The sequence below is a fragment of the Petromyzon marinus genome, chromosome 3 (assembly GCF_048934315.1).
Source record: "Petromyzon marinus isolate PM22_M1 ecotype Great Lakes invasive population chromosome 3, UKy_Petmar_22M1.pri1.0, whole genome shotgun sequence".
NCBI lineage: Eukaryota > Metazoa > Chordata > Hyperoartia > Petromyzontiformes > Petromyzontidae > Petromyzon > Petromyzon marinus.
The window spans coordinates 15,212,144-15,235,379 of NC_133669.1; the positions used below are offsets into that span (position 1 = coordinate 15,212,144).

The 23,236-nt window shown below is 44.7% G+C and overlaps 1 protein-coding gene across 5 annotated transcripts in view; it reads left to right on the forward strand.

The window, feature by feature from the left end:
- Nucleotides 1-2,992: 2,992 nt before the first annotated feature.
- The window catches only part of PDE9A (phosphodiesterase 9A), a 30,419-nt gene continuing 10,175 nt past the window's right edge, over nt 2,993-23,236 (forward strand). For 2 of the 5 annotated variants that reach the window (XM_032975767.2, XM_076074707.1), the window contains exons 1-8: nt 8,014-9,094; nt 13,429-13,499; nt 15,462-15,539; nt 17,804-17,847; nt 18,804-18,858; nt 19,823-19,893; nt 20,985-21,069; nt 21,578-21,676. In XM_032975767.2, coding sequence (XP_032831658.1) covers nt 9,026-9,094; nt 13,429-13,499; nt 15,462-15,539; nt 17,804-17,847; nt 18,804-18,858; nt 19,823-19,893; nt 20,985-21,069; nt 21,578-21,676 — 572 coding nt within the window. In that variant the 5' untranslated portion in view covers nt 8,014-9,025. Of the gene's footprint in view, nt 3,931-5,728; nt 5,851-6,487; nt 6,551-6,716; nt 9,095-13,428; nt 13,500-15,461; nt 15,540-17,803; nt 17,848-18,803; nt 18,859-19,822; nt 19,894-20,984; nt 21,070-21,577; nt 21,677-23,236 lie in introns of those variants that run through there. The other 3 variants (XM_032975759.2, XM_032975776.2, XM_076074711.1) reach the window with 2 other exon arrangements.

Sequence of the window (23,236 nt, forward strand, 5' to 3'; positions counted from 1 at the left end):
AACTGCGCCCGAGTGGACGCCCGACCTCCAGGTGGAAATATTCCACCTGGAAATGTCTTTGAGACGCAAACCTGTCAACTCCATATCAGTGCCCTATCTTATTACAGACAAATTCTGACCTTATTGGTCACCCCGTGCCCTTATAAATCTAAACGTTCATCCTACAATGTCCCATCACAAGGGAGAAACAAAAATGTTACTGAACAAAAACTGTTTAATGTATTAATTTTGATAAATTGGTTGAAAGCTTTCGTGACTGTAGGAATTCATATTCTTTGGGTCTTTCGGTAAAGTCACGTAGATAGGTTAAAAGAAAATAACAACAAACTACGACGTTGCGATCACAACACAAGCGTAGTTTTTTTGTTATTTTCTTTGAACCTATCTACGTGACTTTACTGAAAGACCCAAAGAATATTGATGATTGGTGTAAATTATGCTACTTATCATGCTACTGTATGTGATCTTGCATGCTGATACTGTTCCACGACTTTTTTTATTTGGCCGTATTGGGTTTTTTTGCCCGTATTGAAGCGGCCGTACGCCGTATGGACCTGAAAACTCAATTTCCCTGTACAAGAATACGGGTAACCCGTATGGGTTGACAGGTATGGAGACGTGGCATCAGTGTGAAAATTTGAATAGGTTTTACCTTTTCTGGGGAAAAAAACCATGTTAAGACGTTCAAACACCCAAATAAAATACTTTTTGCAAGAAATCAAAGTCTTCATTAACCATGCATGGGACTTGTGGTGATCATGCAAACGAATATGCTCTGATAATACATGGGCATTGTCTTTACCATTGAGTGGCCTACACCAGAAACAGCCTTATTTCGGGCCTAGTCTCTCCTACAACATCAGAGTGCAGCGTCACATTAAATACGCACTACAATGACAATAGTTTAAAGAGATTTGAAGCATGTTTTATAGTTTTTGGGGGGGGTGGAGGCAGAGCTTTGTGACGTCATATTTGAGGGGGGGGGCTGACTTTTTGTGACGTGTGACGAAGGGGGGGGCAAAAATCGCGTGACGTCATTTATGGACGGCCCCTATCAGAGCGTTTATAGCTCGGGTGAGCAAAAGGTATTTGCTGTTTGAACATCTTAACACCTGCTTTAATCATATTCTTAGCTCTTTCGGTAAAGTCACGTTGAAGGGAAACAATCAAATAATAAACATAAAACAATACAATAAAATTCTCACGACGTTTTATTATTTTATTATTTCCCTTCTACGTAACTTTACCGAAAGAACCAATAATATACTTTCTTCATAATAAAGGTTTTTGGGTTAGATCGCGTTTATTTATAAATGTGTCGTAACCCTCCACCACCCGACACGGCCAATCAGCAAAAAAAAAAGTGTCACGTTGACAAAAGACAAATAATTCACTACTTCAGCCCACCGGTGTGTTGAAGAGTTAATCCACATTTACAGTTTGAGTACGACGTTTCGCTGGTAAATACATCCAGCATCATCAAGCAATTCGCCAGAATGGTAAAGCCCTCGCTTGCTCCCGGTTTTTATATAGAGCAGCAGGGTGACGTCATCACTTAACTCATATCAGGTGCATTGATTAGAGGCGGAGGGGGGGGTATTGTAATTATATAATCGATTAGTAATCAGTCATTGGTTATGATTAGTAATGAGTTGTAGATTAGTAATTCTTTAAATGTAATGTGTTTTATTTAATAATACGCTTCCAGGCCGCACTAAGCCGGTAGCTGTCAGAGCGATTAAAGTTATTCTTGTTCCTCTCAATTTCAATGGATTCTCTAATTAGTCTTTGCCAGTAATAATTCGTTTTACACACCACTGCAACATTGTCAAAATCAATTGAGTGTCCTTGTTGACAAGCATGTTCTGCCACTGCCGACAGTTGTGTTTGAGATAATTTAATATTTCTCTGATGTTATTTTAGTCTTACGCTGATGTTACGTCCCATCTGCCCAATGTAGCAGCTGCCACATGAACAATTAATCCGATATACACCTTCTGTTGATAGTTCAGGTAATGCATCTTTAGTGCAAGATACTAGTTTTTTAATTTTGTGTACTGTACCAAATCTTACTGTAATGTTTTGCTTTTGCAGAACACGGGCTAATTTGTCAGTCACTCCTGACAAATTGACAAATTAGCCCGTGTTCTGCAAAAGCAAAACATTACAGTAAGATTTGGTACAGTACACAAAATTCAAAAACTAGTATCTTGCACTAAAGATGCATTACCTGAACTATCAACAGAAGGTGTATATCGGATTAATTGTTCATGTGGCAGCTGCTACATTGGGCAGACGGGACGTAACATCAGCGTAAGACTAAAAGAACATCAGAGAAATATTAAATTATCTCAAACACAACTGTCGGCAGTAGCAGAACATGCTTGTCAACAAGGACACTCAATTGATTTTGACAATGTTGCAGTGGTGTGTAAAACGAATTATTACTGGCAAAGACTAATTAGAGAATCCATTGAAATTGAGAGGAACAAGAATAACTTTAATCGCTCTGACAGCTACTGGCTTAGTGCGGCCTGGAAGCGTATTATTAAATAAAACACATTACATTTAAAGAATTACTAATCTACAACTCATTACTAATCATAACCAATGACTGATTACTAATCGATTATATAATTACAATACCCCCCCCTCCGCCTCTAATCAATGCACCTGATATGAGTTAAGTGATGACGTCACCCTGCTGCTCTATATAAAAACCGGGAGCAAGCGAGGGCTTTACCATTCTGGCGAATTGCTTGATGATGCTGGATGTATTTACCAGCGAAACGTCGTACTCAAACTGTAAATGTGGATTAACTCTTCAACACACCGGTGGGCTGAAGTAGTGAATTATTTGTCTTTTGTCAACGTGACACTTTTTTTTTTGCTGATTGGCCTTGTCGGGTGGTGGAGGGTTACGACACATTTATAAATAAACGCGATCTAACCCAAAAACCTTTATTATGAATAATATTGGTCGCGAAAGCCTACGTGTTAAACTAATATACTTTCTTGTCTGTTGTGTTATATATGCAATTAAATGATACACAATCATCAATTCGCATCACTTTGAATGCATCGTAGCTGTTACTGGTTGAGAATGCTGTTCCAGTGTGTGTATTACAGTCCTATATTATTAAAGATTTAAACAAGCATCCCCATTTCGATTTAAAGCTTTCGTGACTGCAAGGATTCATCTTCTTTGGTTCTTTCGGTAAAGTCACGTAGAATGAGAATAAAATAATAAATTAATAAAATCAAATAACACAGTAAAATTCTCACGACGTTTCGGCCACAACACAAGTGGCCTTCTTCGGGTGAAAGGAACAGACCTGTCGGGACGAATTTTATTGTGTTATTTTATTATTTCATTCTCATTCTACGTGACTTTACCGAAAGAACCAAAGAAGATGAATCCTCATCACCACCTGCTGGAGACAGAAAGTGGTGGGGTCCACCCACATTGTGCAATCGATTACATTAAAAAAACAGCTTAGGCTGAATCGATTAACGACCGTTGCAGACGCCGTAAAAATCGATCCTTTGCGTTGTCAACCGAATCGACCTTGTTGCCCCGCGAATGTGGAATGAAATCGATCGTCGTTCCGAGGGGAGTTGGAATCATCGATTGGCGGTGCCGAGCGTCCCGCCGTCTCCATGGCGACGGGTCGGGTCGTACCACTACGCACCGGGGAGAGGTGGGGGGGAGTTGCGAGGCTGACGCGGAGGTTGCCACGCAACCGTCAGTTCACTCGCCGCTGTCCCCCCTCCCCTCCCTCAACTTAGGCTCAACCTTCGCGTTCGTCCGCAGGAGTTTTTAAAATAAAATAAAACCTCGCAAGTCCTTTCGTGTCCTGCCCGTTCAAAATGCACATCCATTCATTTATTCATTAATTCGCGACACGCCGCACGGCGCCGGATAAATCGGTAAGCACGTCGCTTGGCGCCGACTCCCAGCGAGGGGTATCGCGATCGTGTCTCTGTGTGTGTGGGTGAGCGGTGGTGCAGCGGTCGGCGCTGCGCTGCGCTACCAACCTGGACGCCCGGGTTCGATTGCCGCTCACGGCCACCAACACCACCGTCGACGATTATCTGAACCGGTCCTGGGCCTCCCCGTAGGTCAACATCAGCCTCAAATGAGTTACCTGGCGCGGTGTGTAAGTAAACATCGTCGCTAGGGAGACAAAGGCGGCCGGGCGTGGTGTTGGCCACCCAACACCCTCGTGTGCCACATTGCCGGTAGCCTTAATAGGTGCTCGCTAACAGCACTTGCCCCCCACCTTACAGTCTGTTAAGGCCACACGGTGGGGTGGATCTTTGTCTCGCGTAACAGATTTAACGACGCAAAAGGTTACGCTAGCAAAACCGCTAGAAAGTCACGACTCAACATGATGTGTTGGATGCGTGTTACGTGACTGCATGTGCAATGTGCAATGCGCCTCCGATTCGCACGGTTGCCTATGTACGGTGCGAAAGAATTTCCACGTACGTCCAGGCATGCGAACGCCACCATCTCTGCAAGAGTTGAAGGTGCAAGCCGTATTATTATTGTTGTTGAGGCCGCAAACCCAAGAATTGTTGAAAATGTGGCCGCGCTAACAGTCAATAGTGACACAAAAAACAGCCGTCGATCGATTTCATCCTCATTAGTACTGATCAGTGCTGTATAATGATCAATACAGTGCTGCCTTTATGCCTCTTCACGATGGGATACCCACATTTGCACTTACCCAAAGAAAACAATGCCGATCTAACAATCTTGATTTGAAGCTTTCGTGACTGCAGTAGTCCCATACCCTTTGGCTCTTTCGCTAAAGTCACGTAGTTAGAAATAAGCAATAGATCACGACGTTTCGATCGCAATAATAAGGGACCGTCTTCAGGTGAGAGAATCAGAGACTGCTGTGGACGAGGCATCAGCAGTCTGATTCTCTCACCTGAAGACGGTCGCTTGTTTGTTTTATTATTGATTTTCTACCTACGTGACTTTACCGAAGGAGCCATAGAGTACCAATCCAACACTCTGTGTACATGCAGTGTGATGTCAACATGACATGCATGTGTAGAGGTGTTAACTACACATGCACCCCCTCCCACCCTTCACCAACACACAAATAGCCCAGTGGTTCTCAACCATTGTTAGCGATTCTAATCCCTTTGTTAAATTTTGTTTCAACCGAGTAACCCCCTTGCCTGACCCGATGTGGTTCTAATAAATAAAAGTCTGAATAATGAACGTCAATATTTTAACTAATTGTCCATTTTGTGAGGTATCCTAACTAAACTGCAAGCAAATAAAAAATATAAATGGACTCTGCATGCACGGCGTAATTTCTTCCCGCTCGCTGGTTACTCTTGGAAACCCAAATTGTTTACCATATAAATTTAAACGTTATCGTATATTGGCAGATTCGTACATGATTATTCGCCAATCACTTTCGCGTATGATATAATGTCACACATCTTTAGATTACATCACGTACTCCCAGGGGTCTGCGTACCGCCGGTTGAGATCCACTTCACTATCCAACGCCAAACAAACCCCCATGTGTGGAGAGGCCTTCAACCAGCAGTACATTGACAGGGCAGTGAGAGTAATGTCATCATTGTAGAACTGGCTTACACATAGAGGATGGGGCTTTCTTGCTGGTTCAATAATTACCTGTTAGAATATTTATTTCATAACAATGATCAACAGTAACACGCTTTACTCTTGCCTTTTCAGTTGACGCTGACCTACAGTGAGACATGTCCACTGGAAACGTGAATGATGGGCCGACGTCTGAAGATCCGGAGATACGAGCTCAGAAATACCTGGAGAAGCATGGCATAACACACGTGATGCGTGTGCGTTTACATGTGTGTGTCTGTGAGCGTGCATTGTGTCAATAAAAGTGCATGTGTGGGAGAGCGGCAAATATTTTAACCGGTTATGGGCCTCCTTGAGGCCGATGTGGCTTTAAATGGAGTACCTGGTGTGGTGGATTAACATCAACGCTGGGGAAACACAAACGGGCAGGCGTCCCCTTGTGTGTCATGCCAGACTTCATAAGTGCTCGCTAACAGCTCGCTCTTATACCCCAACAGTCTGTTAAAGGCTATACGGGGATTTTTGCATTGTGTGGCGTGAGGGAGGGAGAAATTGTGCAGTGGTGTAGAAGTACATGCACTAAGCTGCTATTCCTGTGACCTGGGTTCGATGCCCAGTCATCCACAAACGAGTGGTGAAATGGTATCTGAATGTGGCCTGGGCCTCCCCGAAGTGAACTTGACCATAAACAAGCACTTGGCATGGTGTGAAAACTTCACTACTGGGGATACATTGGCGACTGAGCATGGTGCTGGTTACACCAATCCCCTAATAAGTCCTCACTAACAGCATCTGCCCCAATCTATAATAATACTAAACTCGGTTGGTTTGTATATTGCATATCTATAGACCGTGTGTGTATTTGAATATGTGTGTGTGCATATACATACACAGGCCATGACTGAACGTCTAGTCAACGAGAGACCAGATGACCCTTTGGAGCATCTAGCAAAACAGGTGCATATTCCTATCTTGCTCTCCTATTAACATTTGTATCCATTGTTTTGCCACTTTTGTAGCAGACTGATGACTTGTAGAAAATCAGACCAATTCCACAATTGCTTTTAATGGAACACCCTTCCAAATACAGAGCACTTATTAATGATTCATGTTTCTTTTACAGTTGGAGAAAATGATTGAAGAGAAAAATCGAGGAAAGACCAGCTGACATCACAGCGCTAAACTTCCACACATTTACATCATCACCATTATTACCACCACCAGCATATCCACAAACATCATTGTCATTATCATCAACATTGCTGTTCTTGCCGTTGTCCACGCTCTATTCACTGTGACTTGAGGACTGCTCCATCTCCTCTAGAGTGTATCATTCCTCCACAGGAGGCTCTTGGAACAGTCTTGAGACGCGGTGATGCTTTTCTGAGTAAATTACTGTTCTTCTTTGGTTCTTTCGGTAAAGTCACGTAGAATGAGAATAAAATAAATTTTGATTTAAAGCTTTCGTGACTGCAGTAATTCATATTCTTAGCTCTTTCGGTAAAGTCACGTTGAAGGGAAACAATAAAATAATAAAATATATATAAAACAATAAAAAATTATCACGACGTTTCGACCATAACACAAACGGTCGTCATCACCTGACGAGAGACCATCACCTGATGACGACCGTTTGTGTTATGGTCGAAACGTCGTGAGAATTTTTACAAATATTTTATTATTTTATTGTTTCCCTTCAACGTGACTTTACCGAAAGAGCTAAGAATGAGAATAAAATACTAAAATAAGACAATAAAATTCTCACGACGTTTCGGCCACAACACAAGTAGCCTTCATCAGGTGAAAGAACAGAACTGTCGTCCGAAACGTGATAATTTTATTGTTTTATTTTATTATTTTATTCTCATTCTACGTGACTTTACCGAAAGAACCAAAGAAGATGAATCTTTGCAGTCACGAAAGCTTTAAATCGAAATAAAAATTACTGTTATTTATTATTTATTTAGTCAGTCGTTCCTTCATGGCAATAAAATGACCATCATACTATTGTGCGTGTTTCCACGGTTGTGCTGTATTGCTCTCCAATGTACAGCAAGATGTTTTTCTCCACGTGCCTTTTGAAGCTCCCACCCAGCATGCAGATATAGTTGTATCCATTCTATCAATTTTCCAAACTTTATTTACCCTAACAACACATTTAAATAATACTGCAAATTAGAAAGCCAGTTTGTGTCCTAAATGTACTTATTAAAAAATAAATGTTTCATGCTATATATTGGTAATTGGTGGGATAAGGGATTTATAATGACATTCAGTATTACCTCGTGTCTACTTGGCTAGTTTAGTTCAGTAGGAGGGAGAGTACTCGTGTCTATTTAGTTGATAATTATCGTAGGGTTAGTTATCGTAAGGTTTGATTGGCTAGTTTACATGACCCCCCCCCCCTCCGAATTGTGAGCCCCTCCCCTTTTCAATGCTTGGTCATTTCGAGCGCTGCTGCTGCTCGCTTCAAACTCGTGCGCTATACTCTCCAGTGCCTCTCGTGCTGCTCCTCTCCACCGTGCTCCTCTCCCTCGTGCTCCTCTCCCTCGTGCTCCTCTCCCTCGTGCTCCTCTCCCTCGTGCTCCTCTCCCTCGTGCTCCTCTCCCTCGTGCTCCTCTCCCTCGTGCTCCTCTCCCTCGTGCTCCTCTCCCTCGTGCTCCTCTCCCTCGTGCTCCTCTCCCTCGTGCTCCTCTCCCCCGTGCTCCTCTTCCTCGTGCTGCTATTCCCCGTGCTGCTCTTCCTCGTGCTCCTCTCCCTTGTGCTGCTCTCCACCGTGCACCTCTCCCCCGTGCTGCTCTCCACCGTGCACCTCTCCCCCGTGCTGCTGTCCCCCGTGCTCTCCCCCGTGCTGCTCTCCACCGTGCTCCTCTCCCTCGTGCTCCTCTCCCTCGTGCTGCTCTCCACCGTGCTCCTCTCCCTCGTGCTCCTCTCCCTCGTGCTGCTCTCCACCGTGCTCCTCTCCCTCGTGCTCCTCTCCCTCGTGCTGCTCTCCCCCGTGCTGCTTTCCACCGTGCTCCTCTTCCTTGTGCTGCTCTCCACCGTGCTCCTCTTGCTCGTGCTCCTCTTCCTCGTGCTGCTTTCCCTCGTGCTGCCCTCTCCCCCGTGCTCCTCGTGCTGCCCTCCCCCCGGTGCTTCTCGTGCTGTTCTCCTCGTGCTGCTCTCCCCCGTGCGCGTGCTGCCCTCTCCCCCGTGCTGCCCTCTCCCCCGTGCTCCTCGTGCTTCTCTACCACGTGCTGCCCCCTTCCCGGTGCTCCTCGTGCTGCTCTCCCACGTGCTCCTCGTGCTGCCCTCTCCCCCGTGCTCCTCGTGCTTCTCTCCCACGTGCTGCCCTCTTTCCGGTGCTCCTCGTGCTGCTCTCTCCCCGGTGCTCCTCGTGCTGCCCTCTCCCCCGTGCTCCTCGTGCTGCTCTCCCGTGGATTTGGGGAGACCATGGGCAGCGGAGGCTCCGCGCTCGGCACGCGCTCCATTTACCTGGACCTGGACGGGCGCGTGCAGCAGGTACGGGTGTGCACAGGTGTGCATGTACAGGTGTGCTTGTACAGGTGTGTGCAGGTGTGTACAGGTGTGCATGTACAAGTGTGCTTGTACAGGTGTGCATGTACAGGTGTGCACAGGTGTGCACAGGTGTGCACAGGTGTGTATAGGTGTGCATGTACAGGTGTGCGTGTACAGGTGTGCATGTACAGGTGTGCACAGGTGTGCATGTATAAGTGTGTGTAGATGTGAGGAGCGGTGGCGCAGTTGTCAGGGCTACGGACCCGGTCACCTTAGTTCGATTCCCGCTCACGGACAACATCGATGACGAATATCTGAACCAGTCCTGGGTTTCTCCTAGTTTGACCCAGCCATAAATAGGTAGGCTTTCGCGACCAATATCATCTATAATAGAGGTTTTATGGGTTAGATCGCGTAAATATACAGATTGTAAATGTTGTGGCTTGGCTCTCCAACACACCGGTGTGCTGTACTAGTGACGAATTGGCCACGCTCTGTCTACGTGACAACCCTTACTAGTTGGCTGTGTCGGGTGGTGGCGGGTTTTAACGACACATTTATATATTTACGCCATCTAACCCCAAAAAAACCTCTGTTATGGCCCTTTATGTAATACTTGGTGCGGTGTGTAAACATCTGCATTGGAATGACAAAGACGGTCGGGCGTGTTGTTGGCGACCCAATACCTCGCGTGATGTTGCCGGCTCTACGTGGGATCTTTGCAGATATTTTCACGGAGTGCGCAAGGTGCGTTAAGTGTGCGAATAAGACGCATGCACTCGTGGCTAGGAGATGTTAACTACCTCGCCTGTTCTACAGGAGGCCTGACACCTGCTGCTGCTGCTGCTGTGTATTTGGAGCTTGCGGTGTCTCTCTCCCCGTGTTCGCGTGCGGGAATTCCCTCCACACATTTATCAACACGCGTTTAGAGCATTTGGCTGCTGTTACATTTCCACGCGATAAAGCCACTTCGTTGAGCTCCCGTTTGTGGCCATGTGGCTTTTGAAAAAGAGCTGAATAGCTCAGCGGGCCTTACTTGGGAAAATAAATAAAAATGGTTTAGTTTGTATACGTGTGAGTGCCTATTCGGTTTGCGGGGGAGCGTTGCGCTACGAACCCGGCAAACCGAGTTCGATTCCGGCTCGCGGTCAACGCCGGTGACGATTATTTGAACCGGTCATGGGCCTCCCCTAGGTGGACTCAGCCTCGAATGAGCAGCTGGTGTGGGGTGTAAACATCACCACCGGGAAGACAAAGGCGGCCGGGCGTGGTTGTTAGTCACCCACCCCCTCGTGTGCCGTATTCATAGGTGCTCGCTAACAGGACTTGCCCCAACAGTCCGTTCAGACTATATGGGGGATCTTTATGCGTAAAGATACTGGTTATTTTTTTTATTTAAAGCTTTCGCGACTGCAGGGATTCATTCATTATTCTTGGTTCTTTCGGTAAAGTCACGTAGAAAGGAAAGAACCAAGAATATACCGGTTATTGTTGTTGTTGAATGGCGGTTGTTGTTGTTGTCGAGATAAGGGGTAGTAACCGGTAATTTACCGGGTCGGAAAAGTCAGGAGCCGATAGCCGTGCCGAGTGAAATTTTATCACGGGCACGCACGAACGTACACACGGCAAGGCGACCTAGATCACCGCGTGATCCAATTGCCCTCCCTTCTCAGTTACAAGGTAAATGTGCAACCCTGCAAGTTCCCGCTCAGGACATTGCTGGCGGATGTGGCTTCCACTAGGGGTGGGGAACGTCAGGCCCGCAGGCCGTATGAGGCCCGCGAAATCATTTGGTGTGGCCCTGCCAAGGCAACGGCGGGTGGGACTCAAAATTCAATAAATCTAGGAGCAAACCTGGAAAAGCAGTTGCGAGTAGCAGCATCATCAATACCAGCTAACATCATCAATACCAGCTAACATCATCAATACCAGCTAACATGATGAATACCAGCTAACATCATCAATACCAGCTAACATCATCACACGCCTCACCAAAGAGAAGCAGTTCCAGCCATCGCATTAGGGGCGAGTTAATTACATGTTTGACCAAATATAACAGGCTAATTTTTAAGTTGATTATTTTGTATGGCCGGCGAATGATGTTGTTATAAATATCCAAATGGCCCTTGGCAGAAAAAAGGTTCCCCACCCCTGCACTAGAGGGAGTAATGTGCTCCATTCTTCCACACTGACCTTACGTATTGTCAGAGGTGGGAGTACCCACACTTTACCCCACCACACGATCGTGGTGAACCCGTTTATATCGCTGGGTGGACAGAGGCGGCCGGGCGGGGTGGCCGGAGGGGTTTAAAAAGCTTGCCCCATTGCTTGTACTGCCGCGCCGGGAGATGGAACCGAACTTGCTCCCTCTTGGATGTCAAGTCAAGGTGCGCTCACCATTATACGCGTCCCACGCCGGTTATCACCGGGTGTTTTATTCATGCGGTTATCGGTAATGCAGAAAAAAATGTTACACTTTTTGGTATTTATTTTCGTAACAGCCCCACCGATACGTGTGCAGGAAAAAAAACCCACAATACGAACGCATTCACACACGGTCTATAAATAGGCACAACTCGTTAGAAAAGACAGCGAGCAGGGAGAGGGGGGGGCACCGGTGTGTTCAAAATGTTATGTCACATTTCCCAAGACGCCGAGCACCCAGGACGGCGTGGGGGGGGGGGCTGCAGGTGGGGACGGGAGGGGGGGATCACGCGAGAAAGGTCGCAATGGGTCACGGGACGTTTAATTGGACCCGGGACGCCAATTAATTTACTGAGACGGGGTTCAATGTGGACAATGGGTCCCGTTAATTGCGCACTCTGCAGTACACACTGGCCCATCCTGGTGTGCGTGGCGATGATGAAGACCCACAGAGAGAGCCCGCGGATTATGATGTTCCCGTACGCTCGGGGCAGCCTCGTCCCAGTGGACATGGCAACGTTGAACCAACGTTGGGAATGTGGTTATAAGCGCTGGACCAACGTTGGCTGAACGTTCCATTTTAACTGGGGTAGTGTGAGAGGTTGTTGGGTGCTGAGCCTCACCTGCTGAAGGTTCAGCCATTTTATAACTGCTTATCTAATCAAAATAATGGGCAAAATGCAAAGAATATCACAATATAATGTTGGGCCTCGCAGACTTTCCTCATATCCAGTGAACATGCTAATGTTGGACCAACGTTAGGATTGTGATTGGAACCGTTGGACCAACGTTGTCCCGGCGTTGGCCCAGCGTTTCGTGTTCTCTGGGTAGGAGGTGAACGCCAGATCAGAATGCACGATCGACAAGCAGATTGTACCGTTGCGCGTTCTCTTTGGTGTTTGACATTTGTTTCCAGTTTATTTTGCGTTCACGTTGTCGTGCATCCCCCCACCACCGCCTTGAGGTTTTGTGTGCCCCCACCCCGTTAAGCAAGGTCACACTACAGAGCTGCGTCAAGGTTTACCAAACTCCGGTCCTGGTGAACCCAACACAGTGCTACTTTCCGAGTTCAAATACAAACAAATCGTTACACGCAGCACATGCCTGACGCTTGCCAGAAACGCCCCGCGAGAGCACTTTCAATTTAGAATAGCTGGATAGAGGAGGCTAAACCTGCTGTGGACTTGCTGACACTTGGTACCAGTGGTGTCAAGATCAGCTGTTATACAAGGGACACTTAAGGGACACAGGGCAGTTGGAAGCATCTACCCATCAGCAACGATAGGATGCAGAATTGTGACACTTAAAATAATTATCAGAGCTCCAGGTGGCTAAATATGGGAAAGGTGGCACGGTGATTCATCTGCCAGTCATTTCAGTTAATTAACCCATGATAACACCTTGCATATTTAGTTATTTAAATATTTCACCAGGAAACTCCCTTGTAATGCAACTTATTGTTTATAAGGGTTTCCAAGCGGATCAGTCCTATGACCTGCTGCCAATGAGCCTTCGGAAAATCAGATGGCTTTAAAGTGCACTAAACTGGCACAGGTGTTATGATGATGTAATCTCCACTTTTCAGTATGTCGGTTATTATCGTGTCTCACGTGGCTTAGAAAACCACATGATGTAGGGAGCTCTTTAATTGAATCAGCACTCCGCGTGACATGTTTAGCACTCATCAGACAAGTGCAGGATGTAACAATGTAATTTGTACCGGATTAAAATGTAGGTACTTTTTTTTATTTGAAAGGTATGTTTAAAAAAAATCTCTTCTTGCGCCACGTTCCGAGTCAAACTGTTCACATCACTGCACTGTAATTTGTCAGGGTTCAGTAATGTGCCGTGAGATTATTTAAAATGTGCAGGGCAATGGTAAGGAGAGACGTTATTGCTGTGTGTGTGTGCAGGTGGTGTTCGGGTCTCGCTGCTCCACTGCACACCTCAATGACCTCGTCTGCGACTCAGCAGGAATCAACCGGTCCGACTCCCCTCCACCACCACCACCACTCTTCCACTTATCGACCCTGAATCGATTTATCGGTTCTGTAATTCTCAATCAATCTATTGCGATACAATATGTTTGCAAGATAAACCTGAGCAAGTTAAAGTATTTCACAAGTGTAGAGAAAAATATTATTTTTGGAAGAAGACACAACATGAAAAATACAATATTGTAGAATCAATAAATCTATCAGGGTTTTGCGATACGTTTTACAATCAATAACTTAAATGGGAGAAGTCAGTTTTTTTGTAAAATAAATATATATAACAGTGAAGGTAGGAGTTAGTGGAGCTGCTCTGGAACCTCATCTCTGGGTCCAGGCTCGAGAGTGCTCCAGTGACCTCAGCTACTGCTCTATCCTGAATCCATTGACCCAAGCTCCGCTCAGGCTTCGGAGCACAACTTAGAACATTGACAAACTCTGCTCTGAAACTGGAGCCCAGTCAGCACTGTAAAGCACGGGGGAAGGTGAGGGCGGAACCTAGGTATGGGGTAGGTTGTGGTGAGCAATACGGAACTAGAACGGGTGGAGGAGGCTGTCGGGTAGAATGCGAGTGTTCTTGACGAGCTTCCTCCAGTTGACTAACATTGATCACCACACACTACAGTTTTACTTTCTGGCACCGCAAGGAAGTGGGGGTTGTTTGGGGGACTTTGACACGGTCACACAAAGATATTCACAAATACACACACAAATTACACACAGACACATGCATATACATACAAAAATACATACGCACTGCCAAATGTCCATACAAAGAGCAAATATCCTCACCATAGCCTTTATTTAAAAGTCTGTTGGGGAAATTGCTGAAGTAAGCACATATTTAACACCTGATGTCAGATATACAGGATCTCCGCAATGGGGAATGTTTCTATATAAGGGATGCGTTCCTAGGAAATTTCTACTTAACTCAAAATTACTTAGAGCAAACTATATAACCCCACAGACATAACAATAAAATTGGGGGTTGCGTTCCTCGCCGACATTTCTGGATTTAAAAAATGACGTTTACAAAAATGCATATGATCATGAGTTAACATACATTTTAAACAATTATAAATACTAATAATTAGATAAAGGATCACACACACATGCAAGCACAAACACTAACACGTACACAGATAAGTATGTGTGCACGGTATTATAGCTCTGAACTCATTGATCTTATAAATGATCACATGTTAATGAGTTTGATAACTCATATCTCTAGAACTGCTTTTTTGTGTTTAGTTTGTTATCCTTCCCCCGCACCTCCTATGAGCACGGTTGGCTACGTACGGTGCGAAAGAAGTTCCACATACATACAATGCACATAACCACCGCTACTTTGAGCTGGTGCAGCTCATTTGTGAGTCCCTTGTGTGGGTGTGAGGACACCTTGCTTCCACTTCCTGTCTCTATTTTCCCCGGTGATATCCCTTAGAGATTCATTATCCCATTTCGCAAGGGTGACCTGGCTCTCCTGGGTGCTTGTGGTCATCTAGGGAGGGTTTTAATTATCTGTGCGCTGTGAGCACAGATGCCTCACAATGGCTACCTCCACAGAGGAGGATGATGATGATGATGATCTCACAGGGTGTTTAACATGTGCTTTATAACAAACGGTGCTATAATTTTATAGAATAAAGTGTGCAATGTTAAGAATGTCCCATGGGAATGTATTACTGGGTGACTGACTCAGTGGCGTGTGAATCTCAAATGTGGGAGCGTGCATGTTTGATGGTGTTTTTTGTGGCGAGTTATGGCGTGTAATGGTTAGCGGTGCGGTGTATGTGGTGTTGTGTGTGTGTGTGTCTTTGTTGTTGTGTGAGAGTTGAGTAATGTGTGGTCTGGTGTACGCAATGTCATGGGTGGATGTATGTGCTGTGGGTGTGTAATTTAGTCTATTGTGTGTGTGTGTAATTCAGGCTGTGGTGTGTGTTGTGTGCGATCAGGTGCACCCCTATCTCTCTCATTGACTCAAATGGAGCCACTGTTTCCTTGGATCCCGGCATGCCTTACAACACCCACAGGTGTGACACATGTAAACACACACACACCATACACAAAAACCACGAAACACACATGCGCACACACACATGCTCCACAAACAACAACACCCGCCATTCGCCACGAAGTGACAGTGACGTCACCACGTTGCCTGTGCCAGGCCAGGTGTACGTGAAGTGTCGAAGGCTTGATCACAGGAGGTCACGGGACACACCACGGTGTCAATGATTGATTGACCTCGATGACTGGCGGATGCACCAGCTGTGCCCCCTACATAAAACACGCATGCACACATACACACACCACAAGCACAAATACATACTTCACAAACATACACTCCACAAACACACATGCACACACACACACCACAAGCACAAATACATACTCCACAAACACACACTCCACAAACACACACTCCACAAATACACACTCCACAAACACACACTCCACAAACACACATGCACACACACTCCACAAACACACACTCCACAAACACACACTCCACAAACACACACTCCACAAACACACTCCACAAACACACACTCCACAAACACACACTCCACAAATACACACTCCACAAACACACACTCCACAAACACACATGCACACACACACCACAAGCACAAACACACACTCCACAAACACACACTCCACAAATACACACTCCACAAACACACACTCCACAAACACACATGCACACACACTCCACAAACACACACTCCACAAACACACACTCCACAAACACATACTCCACAAACACACATGCACACACACACCACAAGCACAAACACACACTCCACAAACACACACTCCACAAACACACACACACTCCACAAACACACACTCCACAAACACACACTGTCCTGCAACACTTCTCATTCAACATTTTTGCTCGGGGCAGCAGTCCACCTATCACAACCACTGGTCTCCACACCCACCCCCAGCCCAAAAACACAGAACTAAGATTATGAGGGTCACAATACAAAGAGATCACATTTCCATGCCTCTAGTCAATGTCGTGTTAGTAAGATATTTTGTTAGTTAGCATCTGTTGAGGTGGACATTGCACACTCTGTGGACTGGTGTAGCCAGCACCATGCGAAGCTTGTTTCAAACCCAGTGCTGATAGTGACCACTCCACACAAGGCAATTATTTTAGTAAAAAAATATTCCTTGCTGTGGTTGTTCACACCTGATGATGATTGCTTGTGTTGCAATCGAAACGTCGTGTTTTAATTTACTCTTATTTTTTTATTTTTTTCCACCTACGTGACTTTATCGAAAGTACCAAAGAGTCACGAAAACTTCAAATCTATAATTATTTTAGATTGAGTTGACCCAAGGGGTTAACGCAGGTCAGATGTGGTTACCATTTACCCATTGATGTTGTACATCATGGCCATGAACCAAACCCATACCTTGACACTTCCACTTTTGCTACAATCATAGCACATCGGAATATGTTTACTGCTTAATTCGTTCACTTTCTTAAAAGAAGTGGCCGAGCGGCTCAGGGGTCACAGCACTGCACCAGCACCATCGAGTTCCTGGGTTTAAGTCTGGATTTCAGCCACCAGAGATTAAACCAGGTTCTCGAGTCGAGCAAGCTTACAGTCTCAGCCTGGTCGGCGAAGCCTGCACAAAACACCTACAAATTAAATATCGTTCATCGCAGAATCTGTCTAAATTACAGCCCTTAGAATACAAATTTAATATTGGGTTGACTGCCTGTTTGGAATAATGTGTGGATTAAGAAAAGTCACTTGAAGAGACTTCAGAAATAGCTCTGTGAAATCGTTATTCATGGGCAGTTCTCTAATGCAGGATGATGCACAATCCTGTGAGAGTTCTAAATGGACAATCTGTTCCATGACATGACACCAAATACACGAGTGGAATAAGATAAAATATGTCGTTTTAATCCCCTTCGAAGGCCGTACTCTCATGTGGTGTTGCTAAGCGGCCAAGTGGCACTGTGCTCTGAGCACTCCGAGCACTCAAATGGCGATCAGAATGCCTTGCATTCAAATCTTGGTCAACAGTCAACACTTTCCATCATCCCACTGAGGTCTATAAAATATATATCACTTTGCAGAGAGTCAAAAGTAGTTGTCCTATTCTTATGACACCTGCCATAAGAATGTGGATTTTCTACCACTGCCTTAGGACTGCAAACAATGCCACCCCTTTCTCGTTGGAGGTTGGAGCTGGGGGGCGCTTTAACTTGCTGTTGATGATTGGTAGCGACTGGTTTGTGATGAGTCTTTTCCGTGTGTGTGGGTTGCAGCACTCCGTACAAGATCATTCAAGTAGGAACACCGCAACTCTCACGTGAGCTAAGCGTACACCCGTACACAAGACAAATCCTCCCTTATAGCCTTAACTGACTTTTTGGGGCAAATGCTGTTAGCGAGCACCAATGTAAGGCTGACACGGTACAGAATGGGGTGGGTGGCCATCACTGCTTTTGTCCCTCCAGTGGCAATGATTACACGCCGCACCAGGTACTCATTTGAAACTGAGTCGACATAGGTGAGGCCCAGGACAGGTTCAGATGGCCGTCACTGGTGTTGGCCGTGAGCAGGAATTTAACTCGGGTTGCTGGGTTCGTAACGTAACGTGTTAACCGCTACACAACCACTTCCCGCACCCAAGTACACATGCACAGATTTGGATCTTCACAATGTGTGGTTGTCTCTCAGTGAAACAGCAGGATGCTTTCTTGAGTCTGCCTTTCATTAGGTTTACTGGATTTACCATATAGCCTTATAGACTCTTTGGATAAGTGCTTTAGGCGCACAAATATACGTACGCTGTATCCATGAACATTTGCACTCATATACCAGTACAACCTTGGATTGCGAGCATAATTCGTTCCGGAAACGTGTTTGTAATCCAAAGCACTCGTATATCAAAGCACTCGTATATCAGTTGAGATCACGTGATGCTCGGCAGACAAAGCGTATACATACTACTCGTATTGCAAGACCTCGCTCGTTTATCAAATTAATATTTATTTAAAATTTTGCTCGTCTTGCAAAACACTCGCAGACCAAGTTACTCACAATCCAAGGTTTTACTGTATATGCAAAAGACACACCTGCATACTCCTAGGCATGCACGCTGAAAAACAAGGTTCCTACGCGGGTAAATGGACAGCGTTTAGCTGCTCCTCTCGCGTTGTCCGATTTCACAGCATTACACCGCTTGACCAATGGTGTCTTGTCAAGATGCTTACCTATCTATGCATAACTCTAAAGACGCCTCGCTCTCATTGGCTATTACAGAGAGGGACACCATTCTAAGAGACTGTCTCTCCCAGATGGCAGAGCAGATTGCCAGGTAGGCAATGTGTGTGTGAGTACTTGCAGTGCATAAATAACATATAGACGATTGTGATTAAGTGAGTGACTGCTTTAAATGTTAATGATGTTCTAGATGGACTATTAAGTTATAATTTGGTCACTAAATTAGTTGAGTATTTGCTTATAGCTATAAAGATCAGGCAACTAACATTTTCAAATTTGTTTTAGCAACAATTATGGCCCAGTGGTTGATTGGTTTCACCCAAAGGGCAGGGAGGGTCAGCCGAAAGTTCGAAGTTGCTTTAAGTCTCTTGCTAAACACTTAAAAAGTTTATTATCTTCATCTCGTATCACTGTGTTGTCAACATCATCATTATAATGACGACCATATTATATCTGTCTATTCTGTCGTGTTATTCACAAGTGTCTTTGGACAGGATGAATCATAGTAGGAGACATTTCAAATTAGCTGGATGTTAGCGCGCAACTACTAAAAATGGCTACACAAATTGATCCTCAATTCAACTACCAAAATGGATACACATTTTATATTGCACCGTTTGTAAACCCTGCAAAACAAGCTCCATACCTCTTTACAAAGTGACTGGAGCATTACAAAACCAAAGGAAAATAACTTGATATTGGATGTTGAATTCACAAACTTGACTAAAACACCATAGGGTATCATTGACTAGACTAAGACTATGGCTAATGAACAAATAATGCTGACTACATTAACACTGGGGTTTAATGACAGGTGGCTGAACCCCAGATTGGAACCCAGGATGTCAGTGCTCTTGACCCCTGAGCCACTCAGCCACCTCCTCCCCAACTTGAAATCTCTTAACCACAGCTGCAAGAATCCAGATTATATCGACAAGAGAAGTGTGTGTGTCCTAATCTCAAAACTAAAGTTAATCTAAACTGTAACCTCGGTGTTCACCATTACCATCATACTGACTGTCACCCTGACCCGGACTCTCACCGTGCCGTGTCCCCAGCGCGTTCCGTATTCAGGAGCAGAGAACGGAGTTCTCCAGTCGAATTGCCATGCTAGAGAAACGCCTCGACGGTGAGGAACATCTCGATGTTGTATGACAGCGTGTGTGTTGGTGTCTTTGTTGTTGTGGGGGCAAGTGCTATTCGAGAGCACCTATGAAGGTTGGCACGGCACACAAGGGGGTGGGTGGCCAGCACCATGCACTTGTCCCAACAGTTTGTTAAGGCAAATTAGCCTGTGTTGTCTTTATGGGAAATCCTGTCTCGTTCTCTTTGTATGTTTGTGTGTGTGTATGTATGTGTGTGTATGTGTGTGTATATATGTTTATGTTTGTGTGTGTATGTATGTGTGTGTATGTATGTGTATGTGTGTATGTATGTGTGTGTATGTATGTGTGTATGTATGTATATATGTGTGTGTATGTGTGTGTATGTATGTGTGTATGTGTATGTATTTGTGTATGTATGTGTGTGTATGTGTGTGTATGTATTGTGTATGTGTGTGTATGTGTGTATGTGTGTGTGTGTGTATGTATGTGTGTGTATGTATGTGTGTGTATGTATGTGTGTGTGTATGTATGTGTGTGTATGTGTGTATGTATGTGTGTATGTATGTGTGTGTATGTGTGTGTATGTGTGTGTATGTATATGTATGTATGTGTATGTATGTGTGTGTATGTATGTGTATGTATGTGTGTGTATGTATGTATGTGTATGTATGTGTGTGTATGTGTGTGTGTATGTGTATGTATGTGTGTCTGTGTATGTATGTGTAAGTGTGTGTATGTATGTGTATGTATGTGTATGTGTGTGTATGTGTGTGTGTATGTATGTGTATGAATGTGTGTGTATGTATATGTGTATGTATGTGTGTATGTGTGTGTATGTGTGTATGTGTGTGTGTATGTGTGTGTATGTGTGTGTATATGTGTGTATGTGTGTGTATGTGTGTATGTATGTGTGTATGTGTGTGTATGTGTGTGTATGTGTGTATGTATGTGTGTATGTGTATGTATGTGTGTCTGTGTATGTATGTGTGTGTATGTATGTGTTTGTATGTGTTTGTATGTATGTGTATGTGTGTGTATGTGTGTATGTGTGTATATGTGTGTGTGTATGTGTGTGTATGTTTGTCTGTGTATGTGTCTGTGTATGTGCACGCAGCTGAGGGCCTGAAGCTCGTGGAAATTGACAAATGCAAAAACGACATCCGAGCCCTCAAGGACAAGATGATGAACTGCCCCGACAGGTGCCAGACACACAGGGTCAAACGAGGTTACTCGGGGTTATGATGGGTGACACAGCATCACATGAGTTGACACGAGGACACTGCACTCACATCTCTCCCTTCCCTTCCTCTTGTCGAGCCCATTTCCACTGCTACCACCTCAATTTCTCCTCTCCCCGAGTCTATCGCTCGTGTCCACTCTCTTCTAGCCTACCTCCTCTGGAAAGTGTCAACTTAGTCACTGATTACAGCACATGACGTCAAATACATCTATTTAGTCAATGCAATCTGCCCGGCCCAGATGCCTGGGCTAGTGAAAGAGAGGCCTATTGAGGAACAGAGATTCCTATTTAAGCGGTTCCGTGGCATCGTCCAACGAGCTGTGATTGCTGAGAGAGCTGACGGCGGATATTTCTCCCTTTCATTCCACGACCTGAATAATAGTGCAATGCAACCGGTGAGATTAAAATGCTTCGCTCTGTGCGGACGACGCTAACTGCATGATTGGGATTGTGTGATTTGTGCACAGGAAATGTAATAGTAACCTCACCAGGAGTCTCAGCGTCCACTCAAACGACACACGTGGTGGTGCTCATTACTCGGCTAACAGAAACTCACCCCGATCAATGTGAGGAATCGTTCCAATTCAGGGTCTCGATTCAATTGAAGAACATGTTGTATTTGTCTTGTTGTTAACGTGCGTTGTTATTGTTTCGCTTGTTCAGTTTTACTCACTGCATTAGCCTAAATGTCACAGCAGGACATCGTTTGAGATAAGGGTGGCAGGGTGCAAGAAGGGCCTGGGTTAGATTCCTAACTCGGTCGCTTTTCTGTGTGGAGTTTATATGATATTCTTGGTTCTTTCGGTAAAGTCACGTAGAAGGGAAATAATAAAAACATCATATAATGTTTTATTTTTATTATTTCCCTTCTACGTGACTTTACCGAAAGAACCAAGAATATGAATCCCTGCAGTCCCGAAAGCTTTAAATCGAGAGTTTATATGAGTTTATATCTTGTCCAGTTACCTACCATTGCTTTAAAAACACGTGCATTGTAACTGTTAGTGGCAAAACATCCCAATTCTGACAAATTGCCTGCAGATTACTCAATTGGGATCACACGTAACAACATTGCACCCACCGTCCTGCAAAAAAAACTTTGCAGGATCCTCCTGAAAAAAAGTCTTGGGACTTCGTGAGGCCGTTACTGGGTAAACAAGCTTAACGATCAAATCATTGATATGTTGCACACATTTTACACGAATGGTAAACAATACATTCTTACACGTACAGTGTGATGCTCGTATCGCAATAACATGTCGTTAAGCCATGAACTTAACACATGAAGAGTAACTGTTTGCCGAACATCAAATATTGGAGGTGCAAAACAACCAATTTGCTTAGGTATTTCAACGGAATCATTGTGAATACCTAGGCCTGTAACGATTTAATTGGTTCTTCGACTGAACTCGACTCCAACACTCTATTCATCGCATTGCGTGCGTACGAACCGATAGTTCGTTCATGAGCGATGTAAATGACACAAACGTGGTCTGTGAATCTTACATTTTGGGCTAATTAAGTGAACAAATCAAGTATAGAAATGAGGCCGAGAAGAAAACTAAAACGGAATTATTACAGACGAGTTATAAATGGGAATTTAAAAAAAATATTCTTCATTTGAATCGGGGACCTTGAAATTGTGACAATTCATGGGATGATCATAAGTGCGCAAGTGCATCGTTACATGCCTCATATCAATCACAGTAATGACTGTCCTGCTGCACCTGGCGCATGCATTGTTGGGTACACTGGAGCGGGGCTCGTTTTGATTTCAATGATAAAAGCTCCATCTGCTCATTCATTCATCACACTCATCCATAGTCATTCATTTGACTTGAAACACTAGCCCAGTGCTAATAAAAGCGATATTAGCCTACGCTTGCATTAAAATGCAGTGTGTACGTAGACCTATGCGAATTCTAAATGTTCCTACGATTCAATTTGGATGCGATAACTTTGAAGTGATAATGAAGGCACGGTGGTGTCTTTAATTTGTGTTGTATGTCATGTCTGTGTGTTTTGTTTATACGTATATACTGCATACGGATGGAATATGTTTTGCAATAGTACACATGCACCAACGCTTACACAAGTACATCAATGCAAATGACAACAATGCAACT